Raw genomic sequence first — 20,217 nt, 5'->3', positions numbered from 1 at the left:
ATGGGGCTGCAGTCAGAGCACTAAAGGTACAACTTGCTCTTCCTGCAGCATTCAGCAATATAAACTGTCACAAACCACTGAAACACCATCACCAAAACCTTTGTGGCTGCCATGCTCATTTTCCCTCTGTAGTTAAGTATCAGGGTGTACAACAGGAGTGGTCATTTCCTCATTCTCTAAAGTCCAAACTCACATGAGATGAGCACTTGAGCTCATTTCTGTTCTTCCATTACCAGCAGTGAAATGTGTTTCAGACCAGTCTACAAACTTACTGTTACCACTTTGAAAACCTGCCACCTTCCAAGGACCTCCAAGAGCATCAAATCTGTTAAATAAAGATACAGAGAACAAACATAATTAAACTTTCTTCTGGTTCTACTCCAGTAATCTGAAAACCTCTAGAAGTTAAATTTATTGTAATGACTGAGAGCATCCTCCTCTGTGGCATAAGGCTTCTGAGGAGCTCAGCAGCAGTGGGGTTTGACATAAGCTAGGACTGGTCTGTACAGAACTCTGAACTACTGGGACCTGAGTTCTGTTGGCATCCATATAACACATGCCCCTTTTATACCACAGTGAAGGCTAAGAGTGTAATTAAAATTGGTTTACAATTTCTAAGGGTATAATAAAAAGCATTTCAAAGAATACTCTTAGAGTCTCACAGGAGAGTAGAGGACCAGAGTAAAATGATCTAAACTCCATCCACGTCTATTACACTGATACAAATGATAAAAATCAAATCACTACCTATGTGTAGGCCCACATTTATGAATATCTGTAAAATAGGGTTCAAGATATTGATGTCTGAAACCACTGAAACTTGTAAAGGTCTGTTTAAATACTAAACACTATTACAGATGAACCAGAATGCCCATTTTCCTATGGCCTGCTTTACAATCAGTTGTCAGATCTGTTCATTCTGGGTTTGAACAGCTGAGCATAGGATGCCAATTCCATCCCACTGGATCATTCAATCATCTGCCACTGCTAGCAGTGTGTTATTTTCAAAAGATTGAATTTAATTAGTGAAATAACCAGAAAATTGCAAACAAAAGTAACTGCATTTATAAAAAATAGTATTTTTAACTTGATATAGTTTGTAAAAACATTTAAAAGTTGCAGTGTATGTAATGTGCAAATGAAACAGAAACCCCATTGATTTTAGGCTTGGTTTTATGAAACTCTGACAAGGTTAGGAGTGCCAAATTACCATTCTTTTTCACCTCCTTCTCACATCACTGAAATTTGTTATCAAATGCTGAGAACAATAACAGTCCTGCAATTCACTGAATTTAACAAAGGCAAATGCTACCTGCAGAAGTAAATTAATCAAATGCATACAACAGCAGCAATTGAGTTTAAAGTTATACCATTTAAACCTTAACTTACAAAAACCTCATCACACACACACACAGAGATCTTTATTTTAGGCAAAAAAATGAACTTGGCAGAACAGTTTCACCTGTGTCTTTACATAAAAAGAAGGTACACCTGCACATTTTTCTACCTAGAAACTTGTCTTATGAGTGCCCTGAAACCCAATGTGACCAACTGGCTGGGACATTCAGCACCCAGCATTTGGTGCTGACAGTAATAATGCAGCTGGCACATCACCCCACCTCACCAGCAGTGCTGCTGCCAACTGCTGGCTGCCCACTGCAGGCCTGCCTGAGTTCCTGAAGTGTTCCTGTCATTTAAAGCAGCACACAGATCACTATGAGGCTTCTTATGGACATTTTAATGAAAACAGAGGATCAGCTGTACAGACTCAATCCAGAAATCAATGCTCAAATGACAGCCTTAATCCTGGGGCTCATATAAAACTGGCAGAATCAGCTCCCCATTTTTTTAATGTCACACCCTCCCATTCTAGGGCACAGGAACCCGGTGAAAATTGAATTGAAAATGTTCACAGTTTGTTTTCCTTACTTGAAATCTTGTTGAAGTATTTGCTTCACTTCTTACAAGAAAAGATAACTCAAGAATTACAATACAAAAGTGACAAAGTACAGATTGAGTTTCTTGAGTTCACAGTAAAGCACTTCCTTATAAAAGTTTCCTTTGCAGGGCTAAAACAAACAACAGGTAAAATTCTTCAAAGTGCCCCAGCTACTTTGGCACCTTACATGTCATTCACAGGGAAAAAAAAAATAAAGCACTTAAACAGAATCAAGTCTTCTAAATAAAACAAAACAACTTTCAAAATTTTCACAAGTGACACATTAGCCTCAGAGCAGCATGATTCCCTTCAGCAATTTGAATTTTTCCTAGTGCCGAGCAATCCAAAATTTCATAGCAAGTCAGGTTAATGCAGTAATCCAATACTATCCTTACAAAGCCACACTAATCAAAAAAGATAAAAATAATGATAAAAATTTTAAAAACCCCAAACACTAAAGCCAAATAAAACCAAATACCCCCAAATTACTTAGATCAGCATATATTTCTAATTAGTACTGATAAATATCAATTGTTGTGTTGAAGATTCACAGCAATGGGAGTAAAATGCAATCCAGCATAAAAATCCTGCTCTGTAGATGATTATTTTCTATACTTTAGTTTTGCATTTAGCCCATTGGTAAGGTAAGTGGTCAGCACTCCTAATACCTTGTCTCTGATAGCAGAATTTGACATTACAAGAGCAATCAGCTGAGCAGCATCAGTCCAGTCCAAGTTCTTGACAGCAGCCATGGCTTCAGCACAGAGTTTCTGCTTCTCAGCAGCAGGCAATTCCATTAAAATCTGAGGGACTGACTTGAACTGTCCAGAAGTGATCCATCCAATCAATCCACCCACTGCTCCTCCTAGGAAACACAGGGAATCATTAGTCTTTACCACAGCTTCATCAACAATGTCCTCACCTGCATTAGAAATCAACATAGAGCTGTTATCTGTGTCTGCTATAACTAGATTTATCCACAGTATTCAAAGCATCAACAAGGATTTTAACAACTCTTTACATCAACTGCAATCATAAGGAAACCCTTTATACAATCAACTAATGCCTTCAAGCTAGAAACCAGAAACAGAACACTCCCTGGGACACTCTCTTAGGGTAAGCTCTACTGCTAAATAAACCTTGCCCAAGGAAAACACCAGACCAACAACTGCCTGAGCAGCGTCAAAAGTCTCTTACCAGATCGTCCCAGACTGGTCAAGGCTTTCTGCTCCTTTAAGAGTCACACACTGCAGTGTCCCACACACCTGAAGGCCACCCCTGCAGGTGCTCACAGACCAATCCCATCAGACACATTCAGGCTTTCATCTACCTCGTGCACAGCCCACCCTCCCCAGTGGACAAGACACACTCGGGTAAGTGGAAGGCCCCAGGCTGTCAGGATAACAGCAGAGGGATGGATCATGTACAGCTGACGTGCCTGTGGCCGCTGAGAAAGCAGCCCAGCAGCCCTCCAGGGCTCCCCTCCAGCAGCAGTGTGAGTGCAGCACAGCACTGCACAGGGCTGCCAGCACTGCCCGGAGCACACAGGGCCTGGGATGGACAGAATGAAGGAAGGAAGGAGACAGAGAACCCTCACAATGGAGAGGTGGCAGAACTGACCCTGCCACCAAAACTGCCACCCCCAGCAACTGTTGCTAAAATGTCATCTATGTATGCACACGCAGGGATGCAGTTTTTCATTAGACAAAAACTCTTAATTTGCAGCTTTTACTCAGTTAGCAGTTTTTCCCGTGATACCACAGAAATACTTGAAAGCCTAGGATGGCTGAATTCATCTTCAAGGGACTTTTATGAGAACATCAATAACTGATTTAGGGGCACTTAATGCAAAAGCCACTGGAAGTATTGACGCCTAAGCTCCCCGTCCATTGAGACAAGATTTGTTACATGATCACACTTTCTCCCCCAAGCAACAAACCCAGAGCCCCTGCTCAGAGTAGGCAGTCCTTGGGAAGCATGATGACTGAAAGCTGCTCCAGCAATGCTGCATATGGCAGGTAACTCATTCTCGTTCCTGGTGCAAAGCAGCAAGAGGGACAACCCCTTCCACCCAGTCCCACACCTATCCAGGCTGTTTGAGCAAGTAAAGGTGCCCTTGATTGCAAATGTCTCTCTAACTGTCCTAAACTTCTTTGGCTTATTTACCTTTCAATTTTTTTAAAGTTAAATTAGAGGGTTATGATTTAGCTGCACTGTAATTGAGTCATGGCTTTTAATTTAGACAGGACTTATTAATCTTATTATATATGCTTATGATTGTATACTTTCAGTATGAAGTAATAGGTATACTTGTTCTAGTGCCTTCCACAGTGGCTGAAGAACATCAAGCTTGACTGGGAGACACTATGAAAGCTTAAACAAACACTTAAAAGGGAAAATACATCCATTAATAATGTCAGTATTTCTCTTCATCTCACTCAAGAATGAGGCCACTTACATTATTACCTTTACTTCAGATTTTAAGCTTACAAATTTCTTACATAAGCTTAATTTCCTTTCTTTGTTCCTGATAACTTCAGTCATATATTTGTCAACATTCTGGCTATTCATTAAGTTTTGTACCTGTAACAGGAGTAACAGCTTCACTTTGCATTTTCTGTTATCACTCCTCACAAAGTATTTGCTTGTTTTTGTAACTCAACCTGATGGAGGCACACTGCAATTCACTCCAGGATCAGTAAAGCCTGTGAAATTCCTGCAACTGCTCAACATTCATGGGCCAGGGCCCACATGGCTTCAGCAACAAGGCAGCTTTCAAACTAGACAACTCTTAATTCCAGAGTTACAGAGGAGAAACAATTCTTTACTATTAGACTTAGGCTTTCCTGTAACTTTCTGCAACAAGAAGAAAAGCAAAGTGACAGTGAATAATGAATCCCAGTGGAAAAAAAAAAAACCCAAGTTCATCAGGACATGGATATCAGGAACTTTTAAAATACAGAAGTCATTTTTAGTGATAAATGATCCTGCCCCATGCTAAGGCTTATCTACCCTCACCCCCCATCGCAGCAGGAAATCTCAACATTGAATGCCCCTTTTCTTCAACCCCCATCTCTTCATTTCTTCACTCAGAAATTTAACCACCCTCTTGTTCCTAAAGCAAAGCACACTTACCTACAGCAATTCCAGGAGGGCCTCCCAGCATCCCCCCAACAATGGCAAGTGCACCTGCCAGTGTTGCTCCTGGACGAGAACGCGTGACAGCAGCTTTCATGCCTATCACTGTGGCAATGTGGGTGAGCAGCACCATCAAATCATTGACACAAACCGTGGACACAGATGCCAGCATCCTGGTGTCTCCAAATCCTGCAAAAGATATTTTAAGTTATCTTCTGACCACTGCAACCAAGACTAAAACTAGCTATAAAATGAATTTGATGGCAACAAAACCCTAGTGTAACAAGCAACTGCTTTCTCTTTCGATTCTCAGAAGACCACACCTTGCAGTAAGTGCTGAAGGTCACTGAAACTGCCATCTTGCAATGAGACTTCTGGTCTCAGGTTGACCAGAAAAAAAAAAGGTTTTATAAAAAAATCAGATTCTACAGAATCAAAATTTTAGTACATTGCTGTTGGCCTGAGCAATTCCCATGTGTATTCAGCATCACACACAGCTCTGGGAAAAGGAGCTTCACACTACCACAACAAGCAGATAATGGACAAATCTGTCAGGGATCTTCTCATTGTCCTAATTTTTACCACAAATCCGTCAGTTATTTACACATATCAGTTCTTCTCCATGTTTTGTTACATGTTTAAACACTTCCATCCTGATTTCTGAAGGCGGGAGGCTGTCTGCAGCAACCAAGAAGTGCCTGAGGAACCATTGGAGGAAAGACCTGGAACTGGGACATTTAGTGCTCTGCTGGAATGTGGTATGCAGAGATCCCTAGAAATAGAGTCATGTCAAGGACCATGAGTTCTTGAGAGGCTGGGCCATGCTTCTAAACTACATAAAATGAAAGAGGTAGGCTAAGAGCTCCATAACCCAGAAGGATGAGGAAAGGAAAGGAAACTGGTGGGACTGCTTTGGTTTAGCCCATTTGGTGTTGCTGGTGCCAAAAGTTCTGGACAGTATATTACTGCATTCACGGTCTTTGCACACCAAGGATCCCAAGCTGTAATTTGACTTTTTTCCTTTATTATTTGTTTGTTTATCTTGCTCTTTCACAAAGAAACTCCTCAGCCAGGGATTTGTGGAGAGATCACTTCCCAGGATAGGTGAGATTCTGGGTAACCTTACTCAGGGAGTTTGGTGCACGGTCATGGACAACAGTGTGCCCTGCCTGTCTGTTCTTCGGCCTAATTTGTGTATTTAAGAGGGACAGGGTAAAAACATGTGGTGCTTTTTGCAGCAGCACATCTCCTCTCCATGCACAGATCCACTCAGGCTGATGGATCCATGTTTGGAATGGAGGCTCTCTCCTCTCTGATGACAAGTAACAGATCCTTGGCCCAGCTGCTGCATGTCTGTGCCATGGCAGGGGGGTTGGGGAGTGGTTTCAGCCCCTGCTGCTGGGGGCAGCCCCTGGATTCCCCCTCTGGCTGCAGCCTGGCCAGAGCACTCAGTAAATGGCAAGTGCACACCCAGGTGAGCTGGGTACACCAGCTCTGCCCAGCTCCACCCAGTGCACTCCAGGGCTTTGAGGCCCTGAGCATTCACACCCTTCCCTCCAGCTCCAGGGGCACCCCGAGGAAGGCAGCTCTTCAGGAGCACTCAGCACTCCGTGCCTCTCAGTGAAAGCTTTTCCTGCAGGCTAGGGCACTCCATTTAGGTCTGCCATGGCTAGAGCTGTGTCCTGGCCTTGTGCCTTTTCACCCTAGAGAAGGAAGCTCTGGGAACTCGGAGGCATTGCCCGCTCTGTCTGCCAGATGGCTCAGCTGAGAGGTGCATGGTGTGCAGCAGCCTTCAGCAGCAGCTCTGTGGCTCCCCTTGCAGCACAGCAGAGGGGTGACTGGGGCTGAGGGGCAAGGGTAGAAGGTCCCCCATGCACAGGACCTGGCATATTGTCATCCTCCCCTTCCCTCCAGCCTCCTTGGCAGCAGGGGCTCTGGGCAAGGAGCACAGGATACCAGTGGAGAGCAGCTCTGCATGAGTGCTTCCAGGAGCCATCAGCAGCAACCGGGGTAACAACACATGGCCCTGTGACCTGCCTTGTGATGGCTGAGCTACCTCTCTGCAGCAGGAAATGACTCACATTCCCATGCCCAGCTGGCCTTGGGGCAGCACCCTCCAGCCTGGAAGGGGCAGGGAGAAAATCCACTTGCAGGGAGCATCTCCCTCACTGCAGACTGCCAAGGGCAAGCAGCTGCTTTTGCTTCGGGGCTACCCTTACCTGGGTTTCCTGTTAGAACAAGACACAGCACAATGTCAAACCCCCAGGTGGTGGGAGGAGGAGGGTGCAGAGGTGGGGGAGAGATGAGTGTGCTGCATTCCACATCCTCTTCAGCAGAGCTCACAGGAGGCTTGCTCTCAAGACCCTTTAATGCAGATCTATGGATCTGCATAAAATCAGGCTCAGACCAAGCAGCTTTCTTTTCTAAGGACACACAGGGAGCCTGGTAAAAAGCACAACCAGGAAGACCTGGCTCTGTCTTCAAGGGCTTCCATTGCTGCAAATTGAACCATCCCAGTACAGCCTTGGCTGTTGCAAAATGAGGTCAGAAAGTTTGAGGATTTTATTTAGAAAGGTAACAAACTAAAGCGAGGAGTGCCCATGAGATTACCTGTAGCCTCAGATTGCATTAGGAGCATCTCAGCTGTGCATGCACTGGCCACTCACCTTCACCCAGGTGCAGTTTGACCACTTCCCTCTTTGTTTTCCTCTCTTCAGGGTGAGCTGGAGATGGTGGACCACCTTGCAAACACCGAGATCAACAGCCAGCGCATTGCTGCCGTGGAAAACTGCTTTGGGGCTTCTGGGCAGCCCTTAGCCTTGCCGGGCAGGGTCCTCCTGGGAGAAGGGATTTTAACCAAAGAATGCCGCAAGAAACCAAAGCCTCGCATATTCTTCCTTTTCAACGACATCCTCGTCTACGGCAGCATCATCATCAACAAAAGGAAGTACAACTCCCAGCACATCATCCCCCTTGAAGATGTCACTTTGGAGACGCTGCCAGACACCTTGCAGATGAAGAACCGCTGGATGATTAAAACCTCCAAGAAGTCCTTTGTGGTTTCCGCAGCCTCCCTCACGGAGAGGAAGGAGTGGATCATTCATCTGGAGGAGTGCATCAAGCACCTGCTGACCAAGACGGGCCGGCAGCCCTGCAGGGAGCCCGCGGCCCCCTGGATCCCAGACAAGGCCACGGACATCTGCATGCGCTGCACGCAGACCAAGTTCTCCACGCTCACCCGCAGGCACCACTGCCGCAAGTGAAGAGTTTCACCTGTGTCTTTACATAAAAAGAAGGTACACCTGCACATTTTTCTACCTAGAAACTTGTCTTATGAGTGCCCTGAAACCCAATGTGACCAACTGGCTGGGACATTCAGCACCACAGCATTTGGTGCTGACAGTAATAATGCAGCTGGCACATCACCCCACCTCACCAGCAGTGCTGCTGCCAACTGCTGGCTGCCCACTGCAGGCCTGCCTGAGTTCCTGAAGTGTTCCTGTCATTTAAAGCAGCACACAGATCACTATGAGGCTTCTTATGGACATTTTAATGAAAACAGAGGATCAGCTGTACAGACTCAATCCAGAAATCAATGCTCAAATGACAGCCTTAATCCTGGGGCTCATATAAAACTGGCAGAATCAGCTCCCCATTTTTTTAATGTCACACCCTCCCATTCTAGGGCACAGGAACCTGGTGAAAATTGAATTGAAAATGTTCACAGTTTGTTTTCCTTACTTGAAATCTTGTTGAAGTATTTGCTTCACTTCTTACAAGAAAAGATAACTCAAGAATTACAATAAAAAAGTGACAAAGTACAGATTGAGTTTCTTGAGTTCACAGTAAAGCACTTCCTTATAAAAGTTTCCTTTGCAGGGCTAAAACAAACAACAGGTAAAATTCTTCAAAGTGCCCCAGCTACTTTGGCACCTTACATGTCATTCACAGGGAAAAATAATTAAAGCACTTAAACAGAATCAAGTCTTCTAAATAAAACAAAACAACTTTGAAAATTTTCACAAGTGACACATTAGCCTCAGAGCAGCATGATTCCCTTCAGCAATTTGAATTTTTCCTAGTGCCGAGCAATCCAAAATTTCATAGCAAGTCAGGTTAATGCAGTAATCCAATACTATCCTTACAAAGCCACACTAATCAAAAATGATAAAAATAATGATAAAAATTGTAAAACCCCCAAAAACCAAAACCAAATACCCCCAAATTACTTAGATCAGCATATATTTCTAATTAGTACTGATAAATAACAATTGTTGTGTTGAAGATTCACAGCAATGGGAGTAAAATGCAATCCAGCATAAAAATCCTGCTCTAATAATCCTAGAGGATTATTCTCCATATTTTAGTTGTGCTTTTAGCTCATTGGTAAGGTAAGTGGTCAGCACTCCTAATACCTTGTCCGTGAGAGCAGAATTTGACATTACAAGAGCAATCAGCTGAGCAGCATCAGTCCAGTCTAAGTTCTTGACAACAGCCATGGCTTCAGCACAGAGTTTCTGCTTCTCAGCAGCAGGCAATTCCATTAAAATCTGAGGGACTGACTTGAACTGTCCAGAAGTGATCCATCCAATCAATCCACCCACTGCTCCTCCTAGGAAACACAGGGAATCATTAGTCTTTACCAATAAATGTTAAAGCCTGGAATTCTATCCACAGCTTCATCAACAATGTCCTCACCTGCATTAGAAATCAACATAGAGCTGTTATCTGTGTCTGCTATAACTAGATTTATCCACAGTATTCAAAGCATCAACAAGGATTTTAACAACTCTTTACATCAACAGCAATCATAAGGAAACCCTTTATATAATCAACTAATGCCTTCAAGCTAGAAACCAGAAACAAAACACTCCCTGGGACACTCTCTTAGGGTAAGCTCTACTGCTAAATAAACCTTGCCCAAGGAAAACACCAGACCAACAACTGCCTGAGCAGCGTCAAAAGTCTCTTACCAGATCGTCCCAGACTGGTCAAGGCTTTCTGCTCCTTTAAGAGTCACACACTGCAGTGTCCCACACACCTGAAGGCCACCCCTGCAGGTGCTCACAGACCAATCCCATCAGACACATTCAGGCTTTCATCTACCTCGTGCACAGCCCACCCTCCCCAGTGGACAAGACACACTCGGGTAAGTGGAAGGCCCCAGGCTGTCAGGATAACAGCAGAGGGATGGATCATGTACAGCTGACGTGCCTGTGGCCGCTGAGAAAGCAGCCCAGCAGCCCTCCAGGGCTCCCCTCCAGCAGCAGTGTGAGTGCAGCACAGCACTGCACAGGGCTGCCAGCACTGCCCGGAGCACACAGGGCCTGGGATGGACAGAATGAAGGAAGGAAGGAGACAGAGAACCCTCACAATGGAGAGGTGGCAGAACTGACCCTGCCACCAAAACTGCCACCCCCAGCAACTGTTGCTAAAATGTCATCTATGTATGCACACGCAGGGATGCAGTTTTTCATTAGACAAAAACTCTTAATTTGCAGCTTTTACTCAGTTAGCAGTTTTTCCCATGATACCACAGAAATACTTGAAAGCCTAGGATGGCTGAATTCATCTTCAAGGGACTTTTATGAGAACATCAATAACTGATTTAGGGGCACTTAATGCAAAAGCCACTGGAAGTATTGATGCCTAAGATTTATCCACCCTCTTGTTCCTAAAGCAAAGCACACTTACCTACAGCAATTCCTGGAGGGCCTCCCAGCATCCCCCCTAAAAATGCTGATGCACCTGTCAGCATTGCTCCCCGGCCAGAACATGTGACAGCAGCTTTCATGCCCTTCACCGTGGCAACATGGTTGAGCAGCGTCATCACATCATCAACACGGATCGGCATCCCGGCGTCTCCAAATCCTGCAAAAGATGTTCTAAGTTATCTTCTGACCACTACAACCGAGACTAAACCCAGCCACTACATTAATACAATTTGGAAAAAAACCTAGTGTTAAAGGACGAACAAAGAAAATATGAACTACTTTCTCTTTTGATTCTCAGAAGACCACGCCTTGCAGTAAGTGCTGAAGGTCACTTACTGCCAGTTTGCAATGAGACTTCTGGCCTCAGACAGAAAAAAAAAATGGGTTTATAACAAATTCAGAGGTTCTACAGAATCAAATTCTTCAGTACATTGTTGTTGGCCTGAACAATTCCCATGTGTGTTCAGCATCACACACAGCTCTGGGAAAAAGACAAAGCTTCACTCTACCACAACTAGCTGATTATAACGGACAAATTTGTCAGGGATCTTCTCATTGTCCTAATTTTTACCACAAATCCGTCAGTTATTTTCACATACCAGTTCTTCTCCATGTTTAAACACTTCCATGCTGATTTCTGAAGGCAGGAGGCTGTCTGCAGCAACCAAGAAGTGCCTGAGGAAGTGTTGGAGGAGAGACCTGGTACTGGGACATTTAGTGCTCAGGTGCTCTGGAGCCAGGCCAGCAGAAATGTATGGGTGGATGGATAAGGCAGTCAGGACTCAGAGCAGAGATGCCAGAAGAGTCTCACAAAGGAGCAAGCAGAGACACAGGATCCCAGCTTGTAAAATGCTGCCACATGTCCTCAGCAAGGGACAGAGACCTGTCCCTGAGAACAAGCACTCTAAGACCAAAACTTCTCCACCTCATTCACTTGCTGCTGCTGCTCACCACATAAACACTTCCCACTATGCACACCAGCTGAGGAAAGGGCTTCCAGGGGTAATTAGAAACAAAGAAAAAAGTATTCAATAGAATTAAAAATAAAATCACATACACACAAGTTGCAGATTTCTCGTTGTACATGTAATGTCAGCGCTATAGAAGAGATGAGCATTTGGGGTTTTTCAGCCCCTAGAAAACCTCTTATCCCAGAGTGTATAGCAATACTATCTCAGGCCAAGCCAACCTGTTTCAGAGTCTCTCCTGAACAGATCTCCTCAGTGCAAAGTGAAAGTGGAGTGGTATCACACTATTTGTCATTAAAAATTAACTACTGCAACAGAGAAAGCTTTATTTTGCACTAAAATGGCTGACTGCAAATCACCCATGTCACTGCAGGACCCAAGCACTGCTGACACTGAAGAAAACTGGATTTTGGGAAGGGACCACATATACTCCATAGCTGCAAAGAGGCACAGTAGGAAATTAATCAAATAGTTGATTTCTCTCACTACTCCATTCGTCTTTGTGTCAGTCTAAAGGAAACATCCAAGTTCATCATTTTACCACTGCTGCTTTTGGGGTTTTGGCAGGCTGATGACACAGTAGTGGCTCAGAGTGGCAGAGTGTGCGGGGCAGCCACAGCAGAGCCACACACTCTGCTCCCAGAGGTACATATTATCTCATCCCATAGGGCTCAAGCTCCAAGTCAGGAACAAATGGCTGCTCTGTCTGTCCTAGAGCAGTGGGGAAACACCCCAAAATATATCTACTGGTACAGCTCCCACTGCCAGGCCCTGGCATGATGGAAAAAGAGACAATTAAACATTTGTTTTTACCCTTCTAAGAAAAGGTGAGCAGCTTTCCACTCAGAGTGCCATTCATACCAGCCCCAAGCAGTTTGATGAAGTGCTGCAGGATTCACCCCCTCCTCTCAGACACTGATTTGGGATTGTGCTGCATCTCCTTGGCATGTCCTCAGACTAACCCAAAGTGCTGAAAACAATTTGCATCTCCCCTCTGGGCAGAATTCAGTCAATGTCTCACATGAAGCCCTCCAGGATGAAGGCTCTGCAGCATGGGTGGGACAACACAAGTTGGAGAGCAGACAACACAGGGCTCTCACTGATAGTAAAATAATCAGCTTTGCCCCCCCAAACTGAGAGAGTGCGACAATTTCCTAAAGCAATCTAATTGTACCAGATGTGCAATGATGTTTTATGTGCAGACATGACTGCAGCTGAAGCACCAAGTTCCAGCACTGGGTTTAAGCTGGCTGCCCAAAGTCACCTGTATTACCATCCTCCACATGGCCAATACCGAGAGGTGTCCCCATGGTGACATGGCAAAGGTGACACAGTGCAAAGGTGACCAGCTACCCTTGGTTTCTCTGCATAAATAAAACACTCTTTAATAACTAGCTTCAAAGTGCAGTTGACTTAAAGCTTAAAAACAGCCAGGCCATAAGGCAAATGGTAATCACACTGCTGCCCGGTGGTGTACAAATCTGTGGCAAGCAAATTTGGAACTTGAGCCTCCAGATAAAGCAGAAACTTACTGGGACTCAAGAAACAGAAAGCAGTTTTTCCATACTAAATGACTGACCATTTCATTCCTCCCACAACTCCCCCAAAGGAAATTTCCACTCACAAAATTAACATTTATTTGGGCTTTTTGGCTTGACTGAAAAAGGTTCTTGGCATAGCAGAGTGGGTCCGGCTTATTTCTGGATTTGAGCACCACACTCAAAACTCTGAAAGACTTCACAAGGAACACTCATTTTCTCTAAACTCTTACAGGTCTAAGATCTCTTGTCATATTCACTATAATTGAAGTGCTGCAGAGAACATTAGTGAACACAGTACCTGAAGCACAGCACATACAAGGGTATTTTTTAAAACTGTACATACAGAGCACTAGTGGGAGCCACTGAAATATACACCATGACCTAACATGTAAAGTAATCCCAGATTCCTACATTTGCCACACAGAATTATGAATTCCTTGAAAAAATTCAATCAAGAATCAAGATGATCAATCAGGCAATTTTCAGTGAGCAGGTATTTATTCAACCACACACCACAGGCCATTAAAGGATATTTTGACAATACACTAACAATTGCAGCACAGAGACACAACAGAAGCCTTTAACCTGCTATTAGGGTAAGCAGCCCCTACCAAAAAACACCTAAATAACTGTCAGCAGCCAGCCAGCTCAGTCAGGAAATCAAACAAAAGGCTTATAAAGCTATGCAGCTGCAAACCTCTAACACCTCACACACTGGTGAGGTCTGTAAGAAGCCAACTGCAAGAATGTGGAGCACAAAGCTGCAGCTGACATCAGCCTACTGCTCAGAATCACAAGCAAGCAGAAGAGGAAGACAGGCCTGTTGCAAAATGCCAGTGGTGCTACAAAGGAGCAAGGCTCCAACCCCAGAACAGCACAGAAAGAGCTGTAAACTTTGTGTGTTAGAGGTACAATCACACGATAGCCAAAAATATTTATAAACTCTGATGTTGTAACTGACAAGTAACTTAATGTGCAATTTGATTCTACTAACAAATTGCTCCCTACTGAAATCACCCAGACATTAGGAAACATCAAGATTGTAAAATACTGGATTTGTTCTAATAAAGGGATAGAAATATCAACATCCATAAAACTGTGTGCAGCTTTCAAAGGTGCCAAGTCCCCACAGCTCCTACTGATGTCACATGGTACCAAAAATCTTCAGCACCTCAATAAACAAACCAATCCCAAGAGTTCCAGAACATGAAGTTGCTGAGAACCGAAACTTTGTTGTGCAATGTTTTTGTTTTATTGCAGTTTGATGGCTGCTTTCCTTGTGTCTTTGTGGTCTCCCCAAATACTGATCCCAAGTCTTAAGAGTCTGTGCTTCAGTTGATGCTCCCTCCCTCTCTTTCACCCCAAGGACAGGGGAACAAAGTAAGCAATGCTCCTGCTCTCCCTATCCAAAGGAAACATGTTACAACATCTCAACTTTGAACCTACAACCAGCAGGTTTTCCTAAGAAGAAAAATGCCATAGAAAGAATTAAAACAACAGTATCGTACCCAACTCACTGAAAGTGCTACTAATAGGAATAATAGAAAAGGGTTCCCAGGTAATTCAATGGTGTGAACCTCATTTCAGCTGTTCCCAGGTGAACATTCCCATCTCATCACCCTACTGCCCCCTTCACCAAATGATGGCTTCAGACAAGCAAAAGCCCTTCAATCCCTGCACTCACTATCCCACTTAGAGAAAAATGAGCCTCTTCCCAAATGCCCACACAGGAGACATTCTCACCAGCACCCAGCCTGCCCCACCAGCGAGCTGTCCTCACTGCTCCTTACAGCTTCTCCCTGAGAAACTGAGGAAACATCTCTGCCACGTGCAGGCACATAGCACAAAATCCCACCCACACAGCACATTCCAAACCCACCTGGGAAGATACAGAGATGTGTCCTACCTGTGGCTGTCCCTATCATGGTGGACACCATATGGTGATGAACAGGAATGTGAGGTGACAATTTCTTCTGTCTCAACTGTACAGTGACAGCTCTCTAGGAACTGCAACCTTTTAGAAGAAATATGAGAACAGCACTGGAGAAAATCCAAACACAAGGTATTCACACACTGAGACAGACTAAAGAACACAACTTCACAAATAACAGTGTGCAAGAAGACATCACCTGATTGATTGAACAGGCTAGAAGTCCATCAATTATTTCAATAACAGCAGGTGGACAGACAGGGACTCAAAATACTGAGTCCATCTGCAAAGGAGGACTATGTCATCACTGGTCCATACACATCCTGTCAGCATGAGCAGCAGCTGGCTCCTAAACCATCACTTTCTGAAAATTCTACCTTTAGAGCCTGGTCTAGTACTTGAAACCTGCACAGCAGATGGTCTGTCTGACATAAATCGTGATTGGCATCAGTAGCCAGTCAATATACTAATTTTGAACCTGTTCTGCCTCTGCAATTTTCTTTTATTTTGCTCAGAAAGGGTTTACTCCTGCTTTGTGGCATAACAGTTAAAATATGCTTACCACCATTCTCACCCCAGCATTTCGTACTCTTCTTTCCTAACCATGAGCATTCATTATATCTACAAATATTTACTGTAATAATATGTTACTGACTATATATTTACTCAGATTTCTTTTAGTTTCAACTATATGAAGAGATGGTAAGAAACTCTTGTATTTGCTAGACAACCAGAATTCAGAAGAGCATTTTAATATTGTTTTTTAAGGACTCAGGCCTTGAGAGCATTGCTCTTCTTTTCTGTATTTATCAAAGCATGTAATATAATCAAAGCACCTAATTGGTTTATTTAACACAAGAGGTAACAAATTTACTCATTAGATGAGCAAACTACTTCTAGAGACCTAGAAGCTGGTTTTACAAGGTTGCCTAAAAAGGCAGATAAATATTCAATAGGAATTATCTCATTCCACTGAGATAAAAGGAAATTTGGCATCTAACCTGTCTAGGCACTTAGGATACCCAGCTTACCTGGTCTGCTAAATCACAAAGCATCTGTCAAAGACTGGCCATAACTCCTTCTGCCCCTGAATTTTTATAGACCTCATTCATTGCCCTTCTAATTATAAACTAAAAGGGAATTTTCCCCTCATTTCCTAGCCAGTTTCTCCATTTTGAAGGCTGTATTCAAAAAAGTTACTGGTCGCTTTCATCAGCTAGCTGATACTGAAGCCAATAATGAGACTTTCAGGTAAGAAAGAGAAATGAGCTGACAGTCAGAAACACAAATAGCAGAGCTGTTCCCCTGTAGAGGTAGTTAGCACAGCACACGGTGGTGATACCTTCAAAACCTGAACAAAGCCTGAAAATTAAAGATGTTTTCCCTGACTCATTGCAAAATCATAAAACTTAATCTCATTAATCAACATGTTCTGAATACTTTAAAATTTATTAAAAATGTTATGACTAAAATAGGTTGAGCATAAAATGTAATTATAAATCCTTTGAAATAGCCGAAATTTAATTACACTATAGCTATTTCTTTATTTATTTTCCTGTCAATTTCAGTTTTACTGTCGCTGAACCATTGCTCCAGCCGCAGTGTGACTTGGAGAAATGAGGAATGAGATGCTCACTGAAAACCCACCTAGACGCGCTCCTGTGTCACCTGCTCGGGGTGGCCCTGCCTGGGCAGGAGGGTTGGGCTGGATGCTCTGAGCTCCCTTCCCACCATAATGACTCGGGGATTCTGTGCAGCGGAAGGGGAGTTCCGTGGGGCCTGAAGGTCTTTAGGGGCATTAGCGCCGCACCGAACCACGGCCCCAGGTCCCGGTCCGGCCCGGCCGCAGGCGCTGGGGCGGCTCCCCCGCGCTCCCTCCCCGGGGCAGCGCGGCCCCGGCGGCCGCACCCGCGAACCCCGCGGGCCGACGGCGCTGCCCGGGGCGCGGGGCCCTCACGGACACAGCCAGCTCCGCCGCGCCCTTCCTTCCCTCCTCCCTCTCTCCCCCGCCTACCTGCGCCGGCAGCGCCCGGCTCTCCGCCGGCCGGGCAGGAAACAGCCGTGGCGGCGGAGGAGGGGCCCGGCCCGCCCTCAGCTGTGCCGGCCGCGGAGCGCCGGGCCTGGGCGGCGGGGCCCGCGCTCTCCGCCGCGGCCTGGGCCCTCCGCGCCTGCTCCGCCGCCGTGTGCCGCCTCCTCCGCCCGCCCCCGGGGCCGGGAGCGCGGCCGGGATCGGCGCGGCTGGACCCGGCCTCTGTGCGGGCCGTCACACGCTGTGCCGGGCCCAGAGCAGGCAGCGGGTGGTCGGAGCGATGGAGCGCCCCGCCTGCGAGGAAGGGCTGGGAGAGCTGGGATTGTTCAGCCTGGAGAAGAGGAGCCTTGGGGTGACTCACTGTGGCTTTCCAGTGCCTGAAGGGAGCTTAGCGGAAAGATGCGGCAAGGCTGTTTATTAGAGCATGTAGTGACAGGACAAGGGGGAATGGGTTCACACTGACAGAGAGTAGGTTTAGATTAGAGATTAGTGTCAGGAAATTAATTCATGGTTAATGTCCAAAAAGGAGACAGAGGAGTAAATAAAGTTCTGTAGCTTTATTGGAATAAAGGGAGAGGCCATGAAGTATTTCCCATGAGGTCTCAAATTGCTGTGGGATGCAGCCTCCTTTTTATCCTAATTTCCCGGCTGCATTTCCCCCTCTCTTTCCCCAGTGGCTGAAGTACTTGAGAGGTACAGACTTCCCAACTCACCTAATACAGAGCCTCTTCTAATGTGTATCCTGCTCTTTTTCTGTAAGTCCAGGAATTTATCACATCCTTGGATAAGCAGCAGTCTGTGTCAATTAGTGGAATTCCTCTGGAATTTTTGGTTCCCTTCATTGCTTCTTTCACCTATCAGTATCTGGCTTACTCTACCAGCAGGCTCACGGTTTGTTTGTAAAGACACCTCCCTCTCATTGCTTTCATTAGGAAGAATTCTTGGATTGTGGTGAGGCATTGGAATAGGGAAGGTCAGGCATTGTGGTTGCCCCATCCTAGAAGTGTCCAAGGCCAGGTTGGATGGGGCTTGGAGCAGCCTGGGATCGTGGAAGGTGTCTCTGCCCATGGCAGGGGGTTGGAACAAGATGTTCCTCAAGGTCTCCTTATAAGCCAAACCATTCTCTGATGCCATGATTTTAGAACATGGTTGTGGAACAAACATCCCAGTCCCATCCTCTGGGATAAAGGAGGAGGAAAGGGGCTGTCTGCCACAGAACAGCGTTAGGACATGCCTAGCCCTACTCTGAGAATTTAATCTCAGAATATTTTTGCATGTTTGTCATTCAGGTTTGTTTCAGCCACCAGCTCAGTAAAATGCAGTGTGCTAGTCTAATAGAGCATCAGGAGCAATCAAATGAGCATTAAAACCGCTGTGTCACATATGGCTTCTGAAATTCCACACTGGCTCCTAATACCAGTACAGTCTTGGAAAAGTTAGTCAAATGTTAAAAATGCTGCCATTTTCTCAAGAATGGTTTAATAACAGAGGGTTTTGGCTTTGTAAACAAAGCCTTGATTATGATTTCATTTCTGATTTAAGATAAACCATCTCCCATCAGTTCCTTGTTCAGAAATAGAAAATGCAGGATGAGAAAATGAAGGAGAAATATAACTCACAATTCTTGTCCCTTTCCTGCAGCTGCACTGGGGACTTCTTAACCTCCCCATGCTTTATATGATCACATAAAATAACTCTCTGTGTAACAACTCAAAATGTTACAGGTCTACTGATGCTCTTGATTTTTATGATTTGGATGTAAAACACAAATGTGATTCCTAAAATGAGCAAAGAGCCGAAATGCCATGTACGTTTTAAAAAGTAACACCCCAAATTCCAGCTGCATGCAGCTTTCCAAGGGGCAAAATTAGAAGCAATGAAGTCTGTCAACCATCAAAGGAGGGAATTTTTATCACTATGCCAAATGGAATCATTACTTCACTACTCCAGTTAAAAATACACACAGGTTATTAGGGCTACATCAGTAGGTATTTACTAGGTCTGTTTTTGAGTATGATAGAAATTACTAAGATCAGAATGTAAGATAACTGTGTAGGGTATATATCCTTTAACCCTGTGCATGCTGTTGCAATGGCACTACACTCTTACACAAACGCTGACTCAGCTGCAGTCAGCGGAAATCTGGTTCTTTGAGGGGATCTGGTTCTTTACTGAAACCTGGTTCTTTACGGGAATCTGGTTCTTTACTGAAACCTGGTTCTTTACGGGAATCTGGTTCTTTACAGGAATCTGGTTTATGGGAAGCTGGTTCTTTGAGGGAATCTGGTTCTTTACAGGAATCTAGTTCTTTACAGAAATCTGGTTCTTCGAGGGAATCTGTTTTTTTATGGGAATCTGGTTCTTTAAGGGAATCTAGTTCTTTACAGAAGTCTGTTTTTTTACAGGAATCTGATTCTTGCATCCGCTGGGTTAAGATACGACTGTGTCCTCGGTTCCCAGCCAGGATCTGATGGAATCAGCCTGTTCCTCTCCTGGGTGAGCACTCACCGATGCCCGTGTACCAGCCCAGCCCTCACTCGGTGGGCTCGGGCTGGATCCCGGCGCTGTTTCGGGCTTTTCCGCGCCCAGGTCCCGCTGCCCGGCGGCTCCATCTGGCGGCAGCCGCAGCTCGGGAGAGCCCGCAGCTCCTCTCATGGATCTGGGAACCCGCAGCTCCGCGCCTGCCTCTCGGGAAGGGCCTCCTGAACACACGCAGGGTACAGACGTTCGTGTGCTTTTTAATTCTAGGAGCTGGTGGAGTGAGAGCAGCTCAAGGCAGTCCTGCTGCACATCTGATCCTGTCAATAATCTCACTGGATTCTCTCTCTATTTAGGGACTGGAGCATCTCTCTTAGAGGACAGGCTGAGGGAATTAGGCCTGCTCAGCCTAGAGAAGAGACCTCATCCCTGTCTGTCAGTGTCCAAAGGGAGGTGTCAGAGCATGGACCAGGCTCTGCT

At 45.1% G+C, this 20,217-nt stretch overlaps 3 protein-coding genes across 6 annotated transcripts; 1 reads left to right on the top strand and 2 right to left on the bottom strand.

Moving 5' to 3' along the window:
• Positions 1-1,399: 1,399 nt before the first annotated feature.
• LOC128813019 (protein C19orf12 homolog) lies at positions 1,400-5,249 on the bottom strand. Its single transcript, XM_053987763.1, has 2 exons — positions 5,075-5,249; positions 1,400-2,804 (listed from the first exon to the last, which is right to left on the bottom strand). Exons 1-2 carry the CDS (start codon positions 5,247-5,249, stop codon positions 2,542-2,544), a joined length of 438 nt encoding a protein of 145 aa, XP_053843738.1. The 3' UTR covers positions 1,400-2,541.
• A 2,533-nt stretch (positions 5,250-7,782) lies between these two features.
• Positions 7,783-8,340, top strand: PLEKHF1 (pleckstrin homology and FYVE domain containing 1). Its single transcript, XM_053987415.1, has one exon. It carries the CDS (start codon positions 7,807-7,809, stop codon positions 8,338-8,340), a length of 534 nt encoding a protein of 177 aa, XP_053843390.1. The 5' UTR covers positions 7,783-7,806.
• Positions 8,341-8,612: 272 nt separating this feature from the next.
• On the bottom strand, positions 8,613-17,583 carry LOC128812787 (protein C19orf12 homolog). 4 transcript variants are annotated; one of them, XM_053987417.1, is made up of 4 exons: positions 17,245-17,328; positions 15,207-15,314; positions 10,772-10,948; positions 8,613-9,689 (listed from the first exon to the last, which is right to left on the bottom strand). In XM_053987417.1, exons 2-4 carry the CDS (start codon positions 15,235-15,237, stop codon positions 9,427-9,429), a joined length of 471 nt encoding a protein of 156 aa, XP_053843392.1. In that variant the 5' UTR covers positions 15,238-15,314; positions 17,245-17,328; the 3' UTR covers positions 8,613-9,426. The 4 variants fall into 4 exon arrangements, with proteins under 4 accessions (XP_053843392.1, XP_053843391.1, XP_053843394.1 ...); XM_053987416.1 differs by lacking the exon at positions 17,245-17,328 and adding an exon at positions 16,878-17,093; XM_053987419.1 differs by lacking the exon at positions 15,207-15,314 and having other exon boundaries at positions 17,245-17,583.
• Positions 17,584-20,217: the final 2,634 nt, after the last annotated feature.

This window comes from Vidua macroura, chromosome 11 (assembly GCF_024509145.1).
Source record: "Vidua macroura isolate BioBank_ID:100142 chromosome 11, ASM2450914v1, whole genome shotgun sequence".
NCBI classification, from domain to species: Eukaryota; Metazoa; Chordata; class Aves; order Passeriformes; family Viduidae; genus Vidua; species Vidua macroura.
Note: the sequence above shows the minus strand (reverse complement) of the source record. Positions and strands in the feature narration are given on the sequence as shown.

Bases quoted from the DNA above. Each gene is read 5' to 3' on its own strand.
- LOC128813019 (XM_053987763.1), bottom strand. From the start codon at position 5,249: ATGCTGGCATCTGTGTCCACGGTTTGTGTCAATGATTTGATGGTGCTG. The intron at 2,805-5,074 runs GTAAGTGTGCTT...TGTGTTTCCTAG, and splicing joins CCCTCCTGGAATTGCTGTAG to GAGGAGCAGTGGGTGGATTG.
- PLEKHF1 (XM_053987415.1), top strand. From the start codon at position 7,807: ATGGTGGACCACCTTGCAAACACCGAGATCAACAGCCAGCGCATTGCT.
- LOC128812787 (XM_053987417.1), bottom strand. From the start codon at position 15,237: ATGGTGTCCACCATGATAGGGACAGCCACAG. The intron at 10,949-15,206 runs GTAGGACACATC...CATCTTTTGCAG, and splicing joins CATGATAGGGACAGCCACAG to GATTTGGAGACGCCGGGATG. The intron at 9,690-10,771 runs GTAAGTGTGCTT...TGTGTTTCCTAG, and splicing joins CCCTCCAGGAATTGCTGTAG to GAGGAGCAGTGGGTGGATTG.